We start from the raw sequence: 19664 nt of genomic DNA, 5'->3' as shown, positions 1-19664 counted from the left end.
GAGGTTTGGCAAAACTCTAAACAAGAGTTATTGTCCGCCAGGGGATGCTAGTTAAACCCAGTATTGAAATTCGTTATTATTAAGTGCAATTCATGATTGAAAATACAACGTCAAAGCAATATTATGAGACCATATTTTGATCCCAAAACAAAGTGAACAGTAATTCTGTTTAGTGTATAAAGGAAAGTGTCATACAGAAGTACATTTCTGTTGGTTTCTCTTGGAAACCGTCAACCATTGAAAATGTGTCGGCTCTGGTCACTGCACTATTTAAGCTAGAGATACTTAATTATTCACTTCATCTATTTATTTCACCCAAGAACTCATCCTTGACAGATTTGTGCTTGCCCTCTAGTGCAATGTGACTGCCCTGTAGAGCTTATCCTGTATAGGTGTGTGTATATGCAGCCGTGTTGTGCTTTTCTAGAATGTTAGGATTTCACTGGTGTTAACAGATTAACACATAGTGATTGAAGGATTATGGCTAAACAACTCATTGACAATATTTGTGGCGCGCTTAACAGATTAACAGACTTGGTTACATCTGAGTCTGTAGCAAACCTAGTAGTGCTCAAACATATTTTCATTAGGTCATACAAATTTTAAGGTCAACAGCAGTCAGCTGTGTAATATTACATTATGAGAGCATGTTCTTTGGTTGAAAGTTATGCCACATTTTTAAGTATGGGATAGGAATTGACATACTTCTTGTATCACCATCCCAGGGGGTTTTGTGGATTCTGTGGCATGGATCTTTGTGTACAGACTGTTATAATTTCTTTTTTTTAGTGGCTGTGCTTCTCTATGTTATTGAAGATCGCCTAAGTTATGCCATTGTTCAGCAGATTGTGAAAACTGGGATTCATCACTTCATGAAATGTCATATATTGTGGTTGAAGTGATTTCCTGACAGTCTTGAGAGATTTGGACATTTTTAAAATCTGTACAAAAACGTCTGGTGTTTCTAACATTAGTATGCTATGATGCCTTGTATGAAAAACAGTCATGCAGACCCCACCCATTTAAAAAGATCAAATAGTGCTAAAAAAACAGTGGAACCTACATGCAATTCCAGAAAGTATTTTTATTGCTAAGATAAGCTTAACTACATTTATCACCTGTTATACGTATACCTTGTGACTGGAGCTGACATGGTTACAGCTCCAAAATCACTGCAAGGAACTTAATCGATGGTGTCAAATGAACCTGCGAACTGTCTGGACCCAGATAATTGTGGGTTCTGTAGGTGGTGGTGGTATAGACGTTCTGTCTACATGTAGTTCTCATATAGCAATCAGTGTGATATGTTTTAATTTTTTTGGTTTTCTACTCTCAAGGTCGTTCCTAATTCGTTGTTATAATGTTTGTTTTATGGTGAAAGCCAAAATGGGTTGATGTCAACAGTCTACTCGGACATAAGGTGTGGGAGTGTGCTGGTTGAACGTGAACATAACCATCTCCTGTATGACAGGTGTTAGCTACCAGCTCAAGTTTTCAGCTGATTACATGTGCACAAAGTTTTGTCCATTTTGCAAGTAATTTTTAATGCCATTCTCTGACAAAAACTGCAAATAACAGCGTTTCTTAAGCTGGTATTATTTAGTTTTTTTGCTAATTGTTAAAAAATTCCTGACCACCTGTTTGTAAAAATAGGAGATAATCAGTCATTATGTAAGACAGGCATTTGCTGTAAGTTATAATGGAATAGAGATCAGACGTGTAGTTTAATGTTTGGTGTTGGCTCTTCTACAACAAGTGCCTGTACACGGTGCATACCTTGTAAACACTGGCAAATTTGCTTAGAGGGTTGCAGTCGCCAAGAAAGGTAGGCCGCTAGACAGATCTTAACTGTGTCCCACAAGTGTGGGTATAGAATCTTGATTGATTCACTGATAGGGGGCAAGAACAGGTCGAAAGGTTGACTTCTGGAGAGAAAAATGATATCCATCCCACTCAATTCACAGCAAATAGTTCCTGTTACCCCTACCTGCTGTGATTGTACCTGTATAAAACGTGTCACCTAGAATTGTGATAGTGTATCATGCAATTACCTATGCAGAATCTGTTAATGAAACTCTTAAGGGGAAAACCCATTTGTAATAGCCGGTAATTCTGAATGACTGGGAACTTGGAGAGTTATGTTCTCTTAAATTTAATGTATTGCTATTATTTATGCCTTTGTGAGGATTTAAAGCAGTGTACCGATTTGGCTTTACAGAAGCAACCATTTAACGGGGAATCTTCCGTGTAAGTGAACATTGTATTCCCATTGGTTCGCACAGTAACGCCATATTGGTACTGTTGTGTATTGTAGAACTGTAATCGGCACCACAAGAAAGTGTGTATATATTACGATATCCATATATAAATCTTGTCACTGCGCCATGTTGGAATTCATTCCCCACATCTAGCCGCATATCTATACGAACTATTGTAAACATACCCTCAGTGTAATCTGTTATGTAGATGATGCAATTTTTAAGTCTCCATTTGCTCGGCACAAAAAATAATTAACCGTATGTATTCGTTTTACCATTATATGCTTCATCATACAGTATGAAAAATACTGCTGCGCCTTTTAATTGTCAGATGAGTGTTATGTAATTTATTTTGGTCCAGTGCGGGTTCATTTTGGCGCTCCAAATAGTCAGTATTACTTGATGGCGTGTATATAACGCTGTTTTTAGGGCCATCTTAAGGTGGTATGTAAATGTCAGGTATTCCGATACACATAACTGCACAAACGGGACTCGTTTGTTCTTTTGTTATCGTACATTTTCGTTTTACTGTATGGTTTTCCCGAACAGTTTTGTCTTTGGCACGCCGGTGATTTTTCAACTTGTTCTATCGCTCACAAGGAGAATCTCGTATACTCATCTTATCGTAACCTCATTTTGTAATACTCGAGTTAATTCCCCTTGACATCTTGTTGATCGGTATCCTACAGTCCGCTGACTGTAATGTGCTCAGGCGAAACTTAGCGATGAAAGCTATTATCTACATGTATAAGTGTTAAATTATTTGGTCGCGCTGTGGTCATTGAGTATATACGATACTGGAAAAAACACAAATACAAATCTGTAAAAATTTATCGAATCTGGTTTGAATTCTTTTGCCCTCTATAGTGTATATATCTTATGTGTGTGTGTCACTATTGCCAGAATATTGTATACGTCTTTCAAGAAGAGTCTTTGTGTTAAAATGATCAAAGGACCAATGGTAGTTTATTTGGCTATAGCGTTGCACTTGATGCAGCGTATCGTCCTTTGACCAATCTTGTCCATAGACTAACTCGGTCTACTTCTGTAGGTAGGATTCGTCGTCATATGACCGAAAAATTGTTAAGTACGACGTTAAACCCCAAGCACTCACTCACTCTGTAGGTAGGTTCTAATGGTCGATCGTGGAGAGATAATACAGATGGCGAAGAGTTGTGATTTTGTCCGTGATTAACCCGGTTTCCTCCTCCCCTGAACCAGGCCACGGTCGTATCAGTGGAACTATTCTGTAAATACAGCGTTAAACCCCAACCAAACACAATTTTATCTCAAAGTGTAATACTGGAAAGAAGAATACCAGCTGACTACTGTTTGAATTTCTTTAGCCTTCTTATAAAGTTGCCAAACAGCATGTTGGCACATACGTTGCTTTACGTTCGAGCATGAAACGTAGCGTTTTGTAGTTTGACTTAACGATTCAAGGGCTGGATAATTGTTAGAAGACGATTTGTCGCTGCAGGTATTAACATCTTTTAAACTCTGATAACTCGTGTATTCAATGTATACCAAACATTAGGATGCAGGGTCCCTACTTGTAAAGGTTAGTGAAAATTTCCGGCTGAGCGAAACAGAACACGCTCAAGGCTATATGTAATAAGTGTAGCAGGGCTCGATGACTTGGGTATATCGGTTACGATTGACCACAGTCAAAAGATCGGGCGAAACGCAAAGGCCGTAGGTAGCTGCAGGGAAAGTTCACTCATATACAGGTTGTAATTTGTGGTTATTCTCGTTTGGCTTGTGTTCAGAAGCTGGTACTAACCGACAAACTAGAGTTGAGGACGCCGCACAAATGAAGCATAAATTATAACTCGATTGGTGTGAAGTGGGTAAACAAGGTTGCAGAACTTTCAGACAATGTATTTTACTCTCGTAAATACCAATGTTATACTGATACGAAACGGTTGATATGTTGGTGCTGACTGCTCAGAAATGACATGCAAGACGAATCGGTAGCTGTAACAATGCATGGTAAATGACCTTGTACCAACAAAGCCATAGCAGATGCTTGACCTTGACGCCCTAAACATGTATGCCACTCGCTCGGTGTACTACCTTCACAGTTTATATTGCCTGGCTGTCATTGTCGATCAAACTCGTTTTATAGATTTATTTATTGATTTTATTCATATTGGTGTTGAACATTGTAGTTAAACTATATCTGGCCTATCAGAAATGAGGTGGTCAAGTTTGCTTGTGAAGAAATCCTGTCGGCTAAACCTGGCAAATCGTTGCATGGAGGTAATTTGCCTGACGACCCTTTGTCTTAAGCCTCGTTCGATAAAATAACTGTGAACTTACATAGACCTTAAAGACGTGTTTACTTAAAACTCAGGTTACATTACAAGTTAGCTATGTGTGGCATTTACATTATGCACTCTTTCAAACCTGTATGTGAGCGAACTCACATGGTGTAGAATAAATACGTGTTATGTACGTGACGTGTTATGGTTCTGTTAGTACAGCAGTCTATAAATTGATAGTCATTTATATTGCGTTTATTTTATCATTAGCCGACAAAAGACAATGTTTTTTTTTAAATGTTACACCTATAATAGCTCCCTAATCTCAATATATATATATATATATATATATATATTGTTCGTGCTTATTCTTGCATGTGTATAAAATGGTTAGTGAAAGTTGCAAAGTGTGGAAAATTTTCATAAGTGCGCGATTAAAAAATACAAGTGAACTGTCCAGAATGCAAAAATGTTACGTAATCCTTATTCGTTGGAACGAGCTATAAAAGCCTGACACACACAACGCCCGAAAGTGATCCAGGGTTTGGTATGCGCATCTGTATAACCACACACGGAATGCGTAGTGTTTGAATACACAGTAATAATGCCTTTATTATACATATCGTTTTTCTCAAGCATCGGGTCGTCAGATATAAGCGTCGTCAGTAACGGTAGGTAACCCACTCAAAGAAAGCGTTTTCATTTGGAGGGCAACAGATTCTCTTTGATGGATTTATCTTTGTCTTCACCAGCTTCATCACTTGCATTGCCCCTAATTATCCCATTTTCCTTGTCACCTGGCTCTTGACTTGCAGGTGTGCCATCATCTATTTCTTCTACTTTGATCACTTCTGAAAAAATGTAATAGATAATAAGATAATATATGCCACAGTACTTCATACGATATGAACAAGACAGGATTCATATAATTACTAAATCAACAGATACACCAACCCTCCTGGCCGTCAATCGGTCAGTAAGTACGATAACAAATCTGTTACACATGTACAGTGTAACTTCTAAGTCACAAAGCCACTCCACCCTGGAAGTACTCACCCTTGGTGACGTCATCTTCTTCTAGCATAATATCGTTTAACTCTAAAGACGGGTCCTTTTTCTGTAAACAAATTATAAAATATCCATAAAATATAGACCAAATCACAACTTCAGTATTCGTCATTCCTCTTATTTTACGCCAAATTTATTTGCGGAACTACCCCCTGAAGAACTAACAGTTTATCACTTGAAAAACGGAATGTTAAACCAACGATAAATATCAGAACCATTCAAAATACATTTCAAAAAGAATCCACAAAATAAGTTTCCCTTCCGGTCAAAACAGTGCATAATAAATTTCATACTGGTGCACATGTTTAAGTTGGTTACCTAATTGGACAATACAATGAGAACAACTCGAAGCAAACTCAGTGAAGCAGCACTAGATAAAAGAGTGGTGGAAATCCGTCCTGCAACAAGGGCCTCAACCTTTGCTTCCCGTAATACTTGATATACAAAATGATTTCAACCAACACGTAAAACAATTTAACTGATAAATGTTGATAAGTAGTTCCGCGCGAGGACGCCAGTGGTGAGGTTAAGCCAGAACAAGCTTGCGTCGGTCTTGGGGTAAAGCAAGCGTAGAACGGCACGTGAGCTGCGAGGAGTATACAACAGCTTACCGATGACACTCTCCGCGTGAGAAACATGAGTAAGGCACCAACTATTGGCGGGATTCCAGAAACGTGGAAGGCTAGTTTGTAGGTGCCCAGTGAGTCGTACATAAAACCTGGGACAAGAAACAAATTATATGTTTGTACGTTTTACAGTGATTGGGCATTACTCATATAGGGGTAATATTTATTTATTTATTTGATTGAGGTTTTACGCCGTACTGGTACTCAAGAATATTTCACTTATACGACAGCGACTAGTATTATGATAGGAGGAAACCGGACTGAGCCCATATAGCATATAGAGTTAATAAAGTATACCATGTTTCATTCACCAAGCAAATTTAACAATAGCAGTTTTTTATGATTGCTAACATTTGGACTAAAGTTCACTCGATATCTCTAAAGCTATCACCACGTCGGTCAAGTTTTCAGAATTGTTTTCAGAAGTCCGTGGAAAAAATGTCGGAAGAAATCACTGTTATTACGTTTACTTTTAGGAAAGTGGTTCATGTTTATTGGTAGGATCAATGCTAGTGAAGTATTTTCGCTAACCAGGCCAAAAGTTTTAGGAGAAATCCGTATGCAGTGTCACTATACTGACGTATATGGAAAACAATTTCTGGAGATGAGACGAATACGTTATTGAGAACAAAAGGCACATTCCAGACATTACAGGGTGTCACTTATTGAACAGTAATAGATATCATCAGATAAAAGTGATAAGTACTATAATAAATTAGCTATAAAGATATCATACCCCGGTAATGTGACAAAATTAAATGTTGAGATGAAGATGTAAGACTACAGCTAAGAGAGTAAAACCAGAACACTGACAACACTGTAACAGTTAGTGGCTGGTCGCACGAAACCGGTGAAATCCAGCCTCTTATCAGTTAACCTGGTATGCAATTAGGGCTTTATTTCAAGTGTTAAGACTATCACAAACCGCTTAAACTCTCGAATGAAAGGATGTAAGTGTTATTTAGAAAATCATTGCAACTTATTGGTATTGGAATAGCTCTGAAAATGTTGTTTTAATGTATGCTTTATTACAAGTACACATTAAACTGTGGCACTGTCTACAGGGCAATCACCTTAAGTACCAATGCTAACCTGCCACAGGAGGTCCAACCATCATAGGAACAGATATCAACCCCAGAAGAAATCCGATAGCCTGGGAGGCATTGCTGTGTCCAACGAGTTCAAAAGCAATTGGTCCAAGGAGACAGACGTAGATTCCATCACAAATACCCATGAGGAGGCAAATGGCGATGAGGCTGGCAAAGTTCCCAGCGAAAGGGATGCATATGGTTGTGGCACCGAGAATAATGAAGCCAGTTTGTTGTAACAAGATGATATTTATTCTCTTAAAATCAGCCAACTTTCCGCACACTAATCGACTCACACCTGAAGTGATACTCATACACATGACCAATAAGTTCCCGTTACTTCCGGGGAACACATCTGCAGTGTGTTTTACCTAAAATAGAAACACAGATCCACGAGATCATTTAACTTAGCTATGCATTCACAAACTGACGTTACTGGAATTTTCTGTGATTCTAGGGATACTGGCATGGCTTAATATACATGTATGCAAAAGTCAATGTTAAAACACCATAATGAATTCAATTTACAATTTCTGAAGCTTCACTGTTAGCGTGTTTGAAAGACCATTGGAAAGAAGAACAATAATGAAGTGTTGCAATTGTTGATGATTGTACCATGTACCTATGAAATTCTGCACTAACATAAGCCCATGAACACTAAGACACACTAGATTTTGCATCTGCTGAGTGCCATACACTAATATAAATGTGCTCAGCATAGAAAAAAATCAGAACAGAGACTCAGTAGTGTGACAGTTGGCTAATGGTCACACGTAATCTGTGAAATCCGTCCTATTGTCATTTTACCTCATGTTGAGTTTTATTTTAGCAAACGCTTAAAAGCAGCAACTTACAAGCCTTCTGGGACCATAGTGTAAGAACAATTAGGTAAATAAAATCAGTACTATGACTTGTAATTTATTATTTAATGTTCAACAAGCTGTGTTGTCATCGCGTTTAATAAACAGTCACATAAAAATAATGCATGCATGGTCCACTAGCAGGATCCAGCTGAAATCACACTTACCAGATGAACAAATGGAACGAAATAACCAAACAGGGCTACTCCAAGAGACAGCACCCAAATGACGTATTTCTTATTGCGCCATATTTTGAAGTTTAAATATTTTCTGGTAAACTCGTAGCATTCGTTCATCTTTAGCGCAATACTTTCTGTAGACAGGGTCATGTGGGCGAGGTTTGATTCCTTATGGATTTGAGGACGCCACGTTAGCGTCATCCACATGAGCATGAAATACAGGCCACCGAGGAAAATGAAAGTGTACTTGAGTCCGATTGCGCCAAGCAGATAAGGTAGGAGCAAGGAGAGGCTTACTGTCAGTATTGGGCTTCCACACACCACTAAGCCGTTGACTACGCCAATCCGCTTTTTGAAATAATGTCCTAGTATAGTGAGTGATGGCCCATAAAGAAGAGAACTGCCGACGCCGAGCAGGACTCCATACGTCAAATACAACAGCTCTAACTGTTCTACGAAAGCGCTTGCCACAAGTCCGACTGAGCCGAGAAGAGCTCCAAAGAAAGATACGGGTCGTATTCCAATTTGGTCGGTGAGGATGGATGCGGTTATGGAGAGGAAGAGGGTGAGACCTGTGCAGACAGACCCAACCCAGGCTGAAAAACGAAAGACATTTGTGACTATCGTATGTTGTAACAGGCTGTAGAGACAACCGTTGACGCATTCAACTCTTCAAAGTGTTGCAAGCATGGTCAAAATTTTACTCCCTTGGTTGTTTAACTCCAACTGATTGCTAAGCCTAATCAAAAGCTAACTCCCACTGGTTGCTTAGCCTAATCAAAAGCTAACTCTGATTGGCTGTTCCGCTTATTCAAAAGCTAACTCTCTTTGCTCGTTTAGCCTGGTTTAAAGCTAGCTCCCATTGGTTACTTAGCGTAGTCAAAAGCTAACTCCCACTGGTTGTTTAGCTTAGTCAAAGGTTAACCCCCACTGGTTATTTACCCTAGTCAAAAGCTAATTATCACTAGTTGTTTAGCCTAGTCAAAAGCTAATTATCACTGGTTGTTTAGCCTAGTCAAAAGCTAACTCTCACTGGTTGTTTAGCCTAGTCAAAAGCTAACTCTCAATGATTGTTTAGCCTGGTCAAAAGCTATCTCTCACTGATTGCTTAGCCTGGTCAAAAATTGGTTTTAGCTTTAGCTTTAAACTATATATTACAGGTTTTCATCAAAGTCGAAGATACTTTGTTTCGTGTAACGCACCAGTTTTGAAAGAAACGTCGTCAGGATCTTCTCCGGCATAGCGTTCCCGTATAGGGACATACAGAATTCCAAATGTATTCATGATCCCCAGCACAATTCCATTGGCGAGCATAGAAGTAAAGCATACCACCCAACCCCACCCTCCTTCCGATGGGGTAAACCCACTGGCCACTGTATGAGGTTTGTCCGTGCCATCTTTCTCATTGAAAGGCTTTTCGTTAATTTCCAGGATTGCTTGACTTCCTAAAGCCGATGCCATGACGTGGTCGGTTGCTGACTGTCGGTCAGTAGGCCTACGGCAGCCCCGGAGCGACCAAGGTATAATCACCAATCTCACACCTCCCCCTGCAATGATCTGCTGGGGAAGAGTGACCTACCAAAGCCCAATACTAACCGTACTAGAAACACTTCGATTGGACAATAAAGAGAACTTATATTTGTGTAGAGAAGACAGATTTATGTGGATATCGTGCGGTGAGTTGTCGCAATGTACGTGACATGCCCACTGCAATATAACTGTCACAGGGAAAACACGACAATGCAAAGGTCAGATCGACAGTATACTGGTACTCTTGCCCTCGATATCAAGAGGATATATCAAAGTTTGCGCGATTATAGCCTGGATCCGAACATGCATTTCTGGAACGTTTTGGCACTATTTGTTCTCAGCAATATGCACGATTGTTGTGATGATTACTGTAATAGCAGTTGTTATTGACACACAAACAAATCCATGTTTCGTTATATTTTTTGCCTGCTTTACCCTTTTCTGCCCATTCGCAAGTGGCATAAATATTTCTAAATTCCTTGTTTTCTTATATACCGGGCAGAAATTAAGAATAGCAAAATGAAGTGTGTGAGTCGCGTAGAATGGTTTTGGAAAAATTCCCATTTATGGAAATTAGGCTATTACTAATTTTTTATTTCCCTGAATGGTGCATGTAAAATCACATACGACGGAGAGCACTGGAAAATGATGTAAAGGTATTCACGTGACATGCCAATCACTTTTGCATCTGCTGAGGTTGCTCAGGTTGTACACTTAAGACTGTTGATCGTCATCGTCTTTACTGGAATCCAGCTTCATATCATATTCAAATGGATTTGATAACGTGATACCGAATCTACGCTTAAAGCAATAGGGACCAATCAAGGATTGAAGCATGGATTTGGTTGTTGTTAGACTAGAATGTTCACTAAATGATTATAATTGGGATTGGATTATCGGGATTGAATTTAATCGATGTAATATTTGTGTCCCGATGTTTGAGTTTACAATTACTGGACGACAATATTGAAGGCCATCTTCAACAAAACACTCGAGGAATATGTTGATGTGTAATCACCATGGTTACATATATAGGTCTTTGATATGTTTTACTATGACAATTACAAAAAATACTTTCCTTACAACGGGACTGGTGCCGCATTTTAAGTAGAAGCCTGTTTTGATCTATAGTCATCGTGAAGGCTACTTCCATTGTAGCTACCTTAATGCATATAAGAAGAATTGCCAAACAAAAGCCAGCGTGTACATGGACAACCATTATTAACCGTTAACTGTCGTTTTTATTGACGGAAAAGCCAATAACAGTTATTTACTAAGGGATTTACTGCGTGGATTCATCGCAACTTATGCTTTTTATTATCACATCAAATCAGAACATTACTGAGTCGTATATAAATCAAATCTTCGTCATTGTGCATGATTTAGCTGAGGGGATTACACCAGCGCGTGTCAAGGCGCTGCAGCAGTAGATTACCATAGTAAAATGTAGGCCTAAATTGAGGTATCAGGTAATATGCTCTACATACTGTTCAAACATTTTCAGGTACTATATACAAAATTTACTGCGCCAAAAATAATTAGTGTTATAAACACATGGTCAGCTGGTAACCTCTGCCTTGCCCTTGGTACACGTCTAGAACGGATTATACTCCATCTTAGCATTCCATATACAAGTGAGCAACATGGCAACTTGGGAAACAGTCTGGCATGCGCCCAGAAACTATATCGGGTGGGCATAAAAAATGGGCCGTACTTTGACACTCACTATCACCGAAACCCTCTTACGTCAGCTTCTAAAAATTTACACACTCAAAAGCCATTATGTTCTAGGCTTATAGACCAAATTTCATTTTCATCCTTTAAGATTTCTGTTCCTGGGACCAAAATCAAAACAGAGTCAAAAACGCATGTGCCAGACATTTCAAAATGATGTTCTACCTTGTTTTACTTGAAAAGGGGATCAATTCCTTGTCCACCCCAGAGACAGCCATCTTGATTCAGCAAAACTTGTGCCTGTCTGGAAGAAGGGTTTCTCTGAAACTAGAGCCAGACAATTTTTACAGACGACACTTGACTGACGCGTGTCACACAGGTGCAGCGCGCGCTCTACTCATGACACCTGACAGTTGATGCAATGTGGGTCAACGGAACATGTGTTTTTTTAGGCTATGTTTTCACTTTAACCCTGTGTACAGACCACTCAATCTATGACCTTGAACAGTGGTCAGTATATTAACAAAATCATGCCATTTGAATGTCTAAAGTTTGAAAGGCTTTGAGCAAAGGATAATCGAGCAATGCAGCATCAAATCAGGGCCCACTTTCTTATGCCCACCCGATGTAATCACATGCACCGTCAGATCGAGCCACCGTTCTCTGAGTGGCCTCTACATGAATGGATCTGCAGAATCACCTATTCTCAGGCCCTGCACTGCTCGTCCAATAGGATTATTGCATCCGTATTGTAGGATATGAATTCGACTCCTCACATTTTCGAAACGACGCTTCTCGTTGGTACGGATGTTTGGTCATTCAAAGGGTGCTAACATACTCATTATAGCACATGCGCTGATCTCTATGTTCGTTTTACATATCTGCCACCACTAGCACGATTTGTACAGAAATCTTGAACAACGCCGTGGTCACGGTGATAAGCCAGGAAGTGATCAGAAAACACCATAAAATATGAAAGACATGATTGTAACCAACACATGAAACAATATTAATGACGAATGCTTATTAAATAATTCCTCGCGAAGACACCAGTGGTGAGGCTAAGCCTAAACAAGCCTACGTGTTCCAACAGGTTCCTTAGGTCAAGCCTGTCTAATGATAGCAGTCAGGTGAAGCGAGCGAACTGAGTGGTACATGAGCTGTAAGCATTACTGGGAGCTAGTAATCGACAAGTCGGTATTGAAAGTAGTCACTTGATCTAACTAACCAGATTGCACTGAACCGACGAGAGTATCAGATATGATGGAACGTATGTCCAAGGCATTTTCATCCCACGTATTCATCTGGTTGTGGGCAAACATTGGAATAAACATTCAGTTTCCAATGGTTTTTGACCAGGGTCCATTCCTATGTTATGAGGTGTACAAGGGTTGCGGCAACCGCATCATGTAATATTCCTGTATTCTTTCTCTATATCTCTTCTTTTCTGCATCATGAAAATACTTATTATACAAGACTCGATTAAATACATGTAGTCACTAACTTTTGGACAAATTACATAAACCGTATAAATCATCATGCTGAAACATTAAGTGTAACACATGGTGCAAAATAAGTACCGAATGCCTTTTCGCTTCAAAAGAATTCCAGAAATCACAAGGCAAGCTTGAATATATATGTGTGCACATATACATGTATAAGTCTTTTTCACACCTATAGGCATGTAATCTTCGCACGATTTTCTGTGAATATTATTAAAAACGAAAATGTTGAACTAATTAACATTTCAAGCAATTATCATAAAACCAACGGAAAGTCTGTCCATTGTTTTACATTGCCATGATATTACATCTGCGTGGCATATATATATATATATATATATATATATATATATATATATATATATATATATATATATATATATATATATATATATATATATATATGGAACCGTTAACAACAGCTGCTTGAATCCTATACATACACAGTAAGGTCTGCTAACGCTTATTTTTATGGATTTTGGCAAATAGTCGAACAAAAACAATTCACTATCGATCATATATACATTGACATGTCGTTTGTTGAAAGTTCACTAACTTCATTTAGATCTGCGTTTTGTTGCCACATTGTTCCAGTTCGAATTTCACGCTGACCGCCGTATGACTGTGGACGTGGGTCATACCTGGCGTATACGGTATATATAAATGGTCCATAGCATACTATGAACCCCTGTGTGGGAATGATGTCTGCCATACGCCCTTATCTAAATAACTACATGCTTTGACAACGTATGATCTTCTAAATTACATTTCCAACGTGGACCATTTGAATAACAAATAAAAAGAAACTCCCGCTTCTCTTATTCAGCATAATAATGAATAATTTGTAAAATTCTTTTTCTTGCCGACAAGTGTTTTTACAGCAACATTTTGCCGTATGTTCTTTAGACTTTCACTCTTAGAGGTTTTTTTTTTATTAAATGTCTTTCTCGTTTTATCTGGAAATACATTTTCTTTTGATGCATGTAATGTGGACGCTGGTAATTTACCGGTGTTACACTGACTTATGTACATATGTAACTTTGTACCTGGAAATGGTGAAGTTGAATCAATATTGAACCACTTTATAGGACCGTGCAGTATTGTCTAAATTGTCAAACACTTTACAAGTAGTTGACAAGTTATAGGTACACAAACCTCTAGCTACTGTCTGCATGGTCACGTTTAAGTCAACCAAAAACCTGTTACAAGGCACAGTCTCCAAAACGCTTATATATTGGCTCTCACAATGGCCAGATGTACAACTACTTAGACTTTCAAGACCTTTCATGAGTTGATTTCTTCTGTGTAAGCTCTATCTGTTTATTCAACCTGTTGTAGTTAACCAAACCATACTGCGTGTGTGCGTCGGAGGTTAAACTTATACTTGCATTAAAGCCAGCCATGCTATAGATCAACCTGTTACAGTGAACACAATAGCTTCACTTTTAACATTTAGATCACGGGTTTCAAAACAACCCCCATGATGTGTCACATGACATGCAAACAATGCTAAAGTCGTATCACCAAAACTGATCACGCATTTATTTAGCTCAACATTCGGATGTGAAGTTTTTTCTGGATTTTCCGAGCAGGTCCTAATTTATATCTCCGAGAGGTATGTTCATTTTAAGTCTAACAATTTCTTGTGCTCTTTGTGAATATAATATCATATTAACACGTCGCCTTTGAAAAGTACAGAAAATAAGGATATTCCGGTTTGTGGAAGTCATTTGATCTAGAGGTTCAAGTAACAATATTATCATTATTAGAAAGTGTTACTTTTCAGCATTAATGTCCGTGTTATGGCCAGAAAATGGAAATCCCGAATAATGATAATACTGTTAGCAGGCATATAACTGATCCAAAAAAAAATGTCTTCTCTTCCAGAAATGTGGCTCCGAACTGTTCTACTTGTTACCCTCGTGGCAGGGTTTGTCCACGGAGTCAGTCTTCCTGAAGGTACTGTGAACACATGGTGTTTGCGTTGTCCTTCTCATTATTTTTATTCGTTGTTTATTTGATTGGGGTTTTTAACGTAGCTTTCGACATTATTTTAGTCATAGCACGACGGCGTCACATTGAAGAAGACCGGAGTCAATGTCGACATATCTGTCGTGCTGCTTCACTGGAATGCCGTGCCCGAGGCCCCCAGACACATTATACTGACACCGGCCCACCAATACTTGGTCTGTTCCTCTTATACTGAGCGCAATAAGATTTTTATCATAAGCGATATTAAAGTCTTACGCATGACTAGAATCGGGAGTAATCACCAAGTCTAACGTTTTCTGCAAAAGTGTAGAAACGACAGCTCCAAAGAGATTTAAATGTCGCCAGATAGACGGCTGAAACTATATCTAAGAATACTCTCGCTGTCATATTTTGGACGTTTAGAAGAGTAATTAAATGCATTCAAAAATCTGAATTCTAAAGTGGAGTTCTGGACTTCAACACGGTCAGTTTCATGTCCATGTACCCTGACGTCACAGCTCTCGTTTTTTTCTCTTTATATTCACCTGCAGTCGAAAGTTTTATGGCTAATATTTAAAGAATCTTCTTGTTTTGGATAATAAAAGTTAATCCAATATTAAAGTCTGTGTTGGAGTGGGAACATTTACGCCAGACTACCTAAACACTGCATGTATGTTTCATAAAGTACATCATACAATTTAAATATTTTGAATACATACAACTCTCTGTGAAAAGTCTAAAAACCAAAAAAAGAAATTATTATTATGCAAAGGTCCCAGCTGCCTGAGCCTTACTTCATTTTAGAATTTGATTCGCCTATTTCACCCACAATAAAATGTTGATGAACAACAGGTTGATTTTGTGCTGTTACATTACAGTTTGTACAGACATGGACATCTGTTCAGTTGTTTTTGGAGCAAACCCAGTGGATCAGATTAAGCAGTGTCATGATCACGAGACTCAGAATATCTGCTGTGCCACGTGTAAAAATCTGATTGGAGCATTGGGTAGCAAAGGCAAGTGGTCAAGTTTAAGGCACATATAGCGGACGTATATGGTTTAAGTACATTTGTTGTGGCCGCTTTGAAATATATGGATATACATGTTTACTATACGATACAGGATTAATAGTGATATTAGACTATTTCTGGAAACATGAAAATGACTAGACAACTGAGAATCTTGCAAAAGCTGTCAGTATGAAAGATGTTCAGTTGCCGGAAATGTACAGGTGTATGGTAAAAGCGACAGGGTTGTTTGATAGATTACAATTCACAACAGACAGGGAAACCACTGAACTGAAATCATGATCCGGTGAAGACAGAAATAGGACTATCATATTTAGTTACACATGTGCAATCACTGAGAATTACCTGCAATATTTGTTAGGTAGAGGAACAGTTCTAAAATGACTATATACTTGTTTCTTGGATAGATATATAGTCTCGTCGCGAACAGGCCATTACAATATGACATTGAAACTGCCTTGTCATGAAATCATGAATCGTCAATGGGTTTTTTCAATCAGCCAATCAAACCATCTGTTACAGATGCTGACTGTCCGTGGGGTAATGGCGGGGATGGGATCAGCGTCGAGAGTGGCTGGATGTTCTGTGGCGATCTCACCCCACAAGTCTGCAGTTTTTACTGCGTAGTGGGAACCCTTTTTCAGGCAAACTGTTGTCAAACCTGCCATGAAGTCTGTTAGATATATCGAACGATAAAAGAAAGTTTACAAACGGGAAACCACCATGTCAAAACAGCTAGCCCATCTAAAACTGATATAATGTAAACCAGCTCAAGCATGAACCCAAGCAGTATAGCCTCCTTCCTCAAGCATGAACCCAAGCAGCATACCCTCCTTCCTCAAGCATGAACCCAAACAGTACAGCCTCCTTCCTCAAGCATGAACCCAAACAGTATAGCCTCATTCCTCAAGCATGAACCCAAACAGTATAGCCTCCTTCCTCCAGCATGAACCCAAACAGTATAGCCTCATTCCTCAAGCATGAACCCAAACAGTATAGCCTCATTCCTCAAGCATGAACCCAAACAGTATAGCCTCCTTCCTCAAGCATGAACCCAAACAGTATAGCCTCATTCCTCAAGCATGAACCCAAACAGTATAGCCTCCTTCCTCCAGCATGAACCCAAACAGTATAGCCTCCTTCCTCAAGCATGAACCCAAACAGTATAGCCTCCTTCCTCAAGCATGAACCCAAACAGTATAGCCTCATTCCTCAAGCATGAACCCAAGCAGTATAGCCTCCTTCCTCAAGCATGAACCCAAGCAGCATAGCCTCCTTCCTCAAGCATGAACCCAAACAGTACAGCCTCCTTCCTCAAGCATGAACCCAAACAGTATAGCCTCATTCCTCAAGCATGAACCCAAACAGTATAGCCTCCTTCCTCCAGCATGAACCCAAACAGTATAGCCTCATTCCTCAAGCATGAACCCAAACAGTACAGCCTCCTTCCTCAAGCATGAACCCAAACAGTATAGCCTCCTTCCTCAAGCATGAACGCAAACAGTATAGCCTCATTCCTCAAGCATGAACCCAAGCAGTATAGCCTCATTCCTCAAGCATGAACCCAAAAAGTACAGCCTCCTTCCTCAAGCATGAACCCAAACAGTACAGCCTCATTCCTCAAGCATGAACCCAAACAGTATAGCCTCATTCCTCCAGCATGAACCCAAACAGTATAGCCTCATTCCTCAAGCATGAACCCAAACAGTATAGCCTCATTCTTTAAGCATGAATCACGTTCATACTAACAGCCTGCATATCTGCCAAGGCCTGAACTCTGTTCACATGGACAAATGGTAATCCGGCCCAAGCTTGATATCTGCTAACATGGACAAACTGGCCAAAGACTGTTCATATGGGCAAACTGTGAACTAACCCAAGCCTGTACTCTGTTCATATGGACAAACTGTGAACCAACCCAACCAGTGCCCTGTTCGTATGGACGGACTGTGAACCAACCCAAACATATTCTTTGCTCATATGGGCAGAGTGTGAACCAACCCAAACCTGTACTCTGTTCATATGGACAAACTGTAAACCAACCCAAACCTGTACTCTGTTCATATGGACAAACTGTGAACCAACTCAAACCTGTACTCTGTTCATATGGACAGACTGTGAACCAACACAAACCTTTACTCTGTTCATATGGACAAACTGTGAACCAACTCACACCTGTACTTTGTTCATATGGACAAACTGTGAACCAACCCAAACCTGTACTTTGTTCATATGGACAGACTGTGAACCAACCCAAACCTGTACTCTGTTCATATGGACAGACTGTGAACCAACCCAAACCTGTACTCTGTTCATATGGACAAACTGTGAACTAACCCAAACCTGTACGTGCTGAAGCATGAACTCTGTTCACATGGAAAATCAGTAAACAGGTCCAACCATGAAATCTGTTCATATGGACAGACTGTGCCATGAGGCAGAACTCTGTTCGTATTAACAAATCGTAACCTGGCCCAAGTTTAATCTCTGCTCACATGGACAAACCGGCCCAAGACTGATCTCTACTCATTTGGACAAACTGTAAACCGACCCAAGCATGGACTCTGTTCGTATGGACAGACCCCATGCGCGCTGAGACAGAGCTTTGCTCACATGAACAAACCGTAAACCAGTCCAAACTTGATCTCTCTTCATATGGACAGACCGCAAGCGTGCTGAGGCAGAACTGTTCAAATTGACAAACCGTAAACCGGTCCAAACCTGATCTCTAATCACATGAACAAACCGGCCCAAGACTGATCTCTATTCATCTGGAAAAACTGAAAACCAACCCAAGCATGAACTTTGTTCATAGGGATTGACTGCAAACGGGTCGAAGCAGGAATTCTGTTCTCAAAGATAAAACGTAAACCGACCCAAGCACGAACTCCGTCTACATGGACAAACCGTAAACCGGCTCAAGCATGAACTATGTTCTCATGAATAAACTGTAAACAGACCCTAGCATGAACTCCTTTCACCCTCATCATGCAGACGTATAATTGTAAATCGGCTCCTTGCCATCAAACAACGATCCCAGTCAAATCTAAACTGGTGAAGAAATATTCCTTCTCACAGAACAGCTATTCCGGAGTGATGCATACTGATTAAATGATTCGGGAAAGAAAACCATAGTATTACTTATCAGGCTCAGTCAGTAAACACTTGGACTGAACGTCAGTTTGTCATTTTATATGCCCCTACATTTGACATCCGGTATCCTTGTCTTGGCTCTCTTCCAACTTTATATTTTAAATGTTATATACAACACTGCTTGAAGCGCATTTCTGGACACTTAGAGTATTAAATAAATCTAAAGTTCAACAATTCGGATGTCTGGGCAATCGAGTTTTAATTTTAAGCGTTGTTGCCACATAACTTTGAGGGTTTTTTTCAGGCGCTGAGTCTCAAAATCAATCGCTATTACCTTAACCATTATTTGTATCCCAGAAAAACCAATCGCCATTATGAGATACATTCAAATTTATGTCTTTTTCCGTAAGAAAACTTCTAGGCAAAGATCTCGTTTACACGTCTCGTATTCTCTCGCAAAATCTCGTTCACTTTTCTGGGATGTTAATTATGGAGGAGATTAATGCTAAGTTCTGGGTTACGG

At 39.5% G+C, this 19664-nt stretch overlaps 1 protein-coding gene across 1 annotated transcript; it reads right to left on the bottom strand.

Moving 5' to 3' along the window:
• Positions 1-5134: 5134 nt before the first annotated feature.
• Positions 5135-9804, bottom strand: LOC135474720 (monocarboxylate transporter 10-like). Its single transcript, XM_064754327.1, has 6 exons — positions 9546-9804; positions 8332-8939; positions 7309-7675; positions 6202-6308; positions 5579-5639; positions 5135-5373 (listed from the first exon to the last, which is right to left on the bottom strand). Exons 1-6 carry the CDS (start codon positions 9802-9804, stop codon positions 5222-5224), a joined length of 1554 nt encoding a protein of 517 aa, XP_064610397.1. The 3' UTR covers positions 5135-5221.
• Positions 9805-19664: the final 9860 nt, after the last annotated feature.

Source organism: Liolophura sinensis, chromosome 1 (assembly GCF_032854445.1).
Source record: "Liolophura sinensis isolate JHLJ2023 chromosome 1, CUHK_Ljap_v2, whole genome shotgun sequence".
Classification (NCBI taxonomy): Eukaryota; Metazoa; Mollusca; class Polyplacophora; order Chitonida; family Chitonidae; genus Liolophura; species Liolophura sinensis.
This window is presented reverse-complemented; position numbering and strand designations above follow the sequence as displayed.

Excerpts from the sequence above, each read along its gene's own strand:
- LOC135474720 (XM_064754327.1), bottom strand. The coding sequence starts at position 9,804 with ATGGCATCGGCTTTAGGAAGTCAAGCAATCCTGGAAATTAACGAAAAG. Across the intron at positions 8,940-9,545 it reads CGACGTTTCTTTCAAAACTG|CCTGGGTTGGGTCTGTCTGC; the intron begins GTGCGTTACACG and ends TTCGTTTTTCAG. Across the intron at positions 5,640-6,201 it reads TCACGCGGAGAGTGTCATCG|AAAAAGGACCCGTCTTTAGA; the intron begins GTAAGCTGTTGT and ends ATTTGTTTACAG.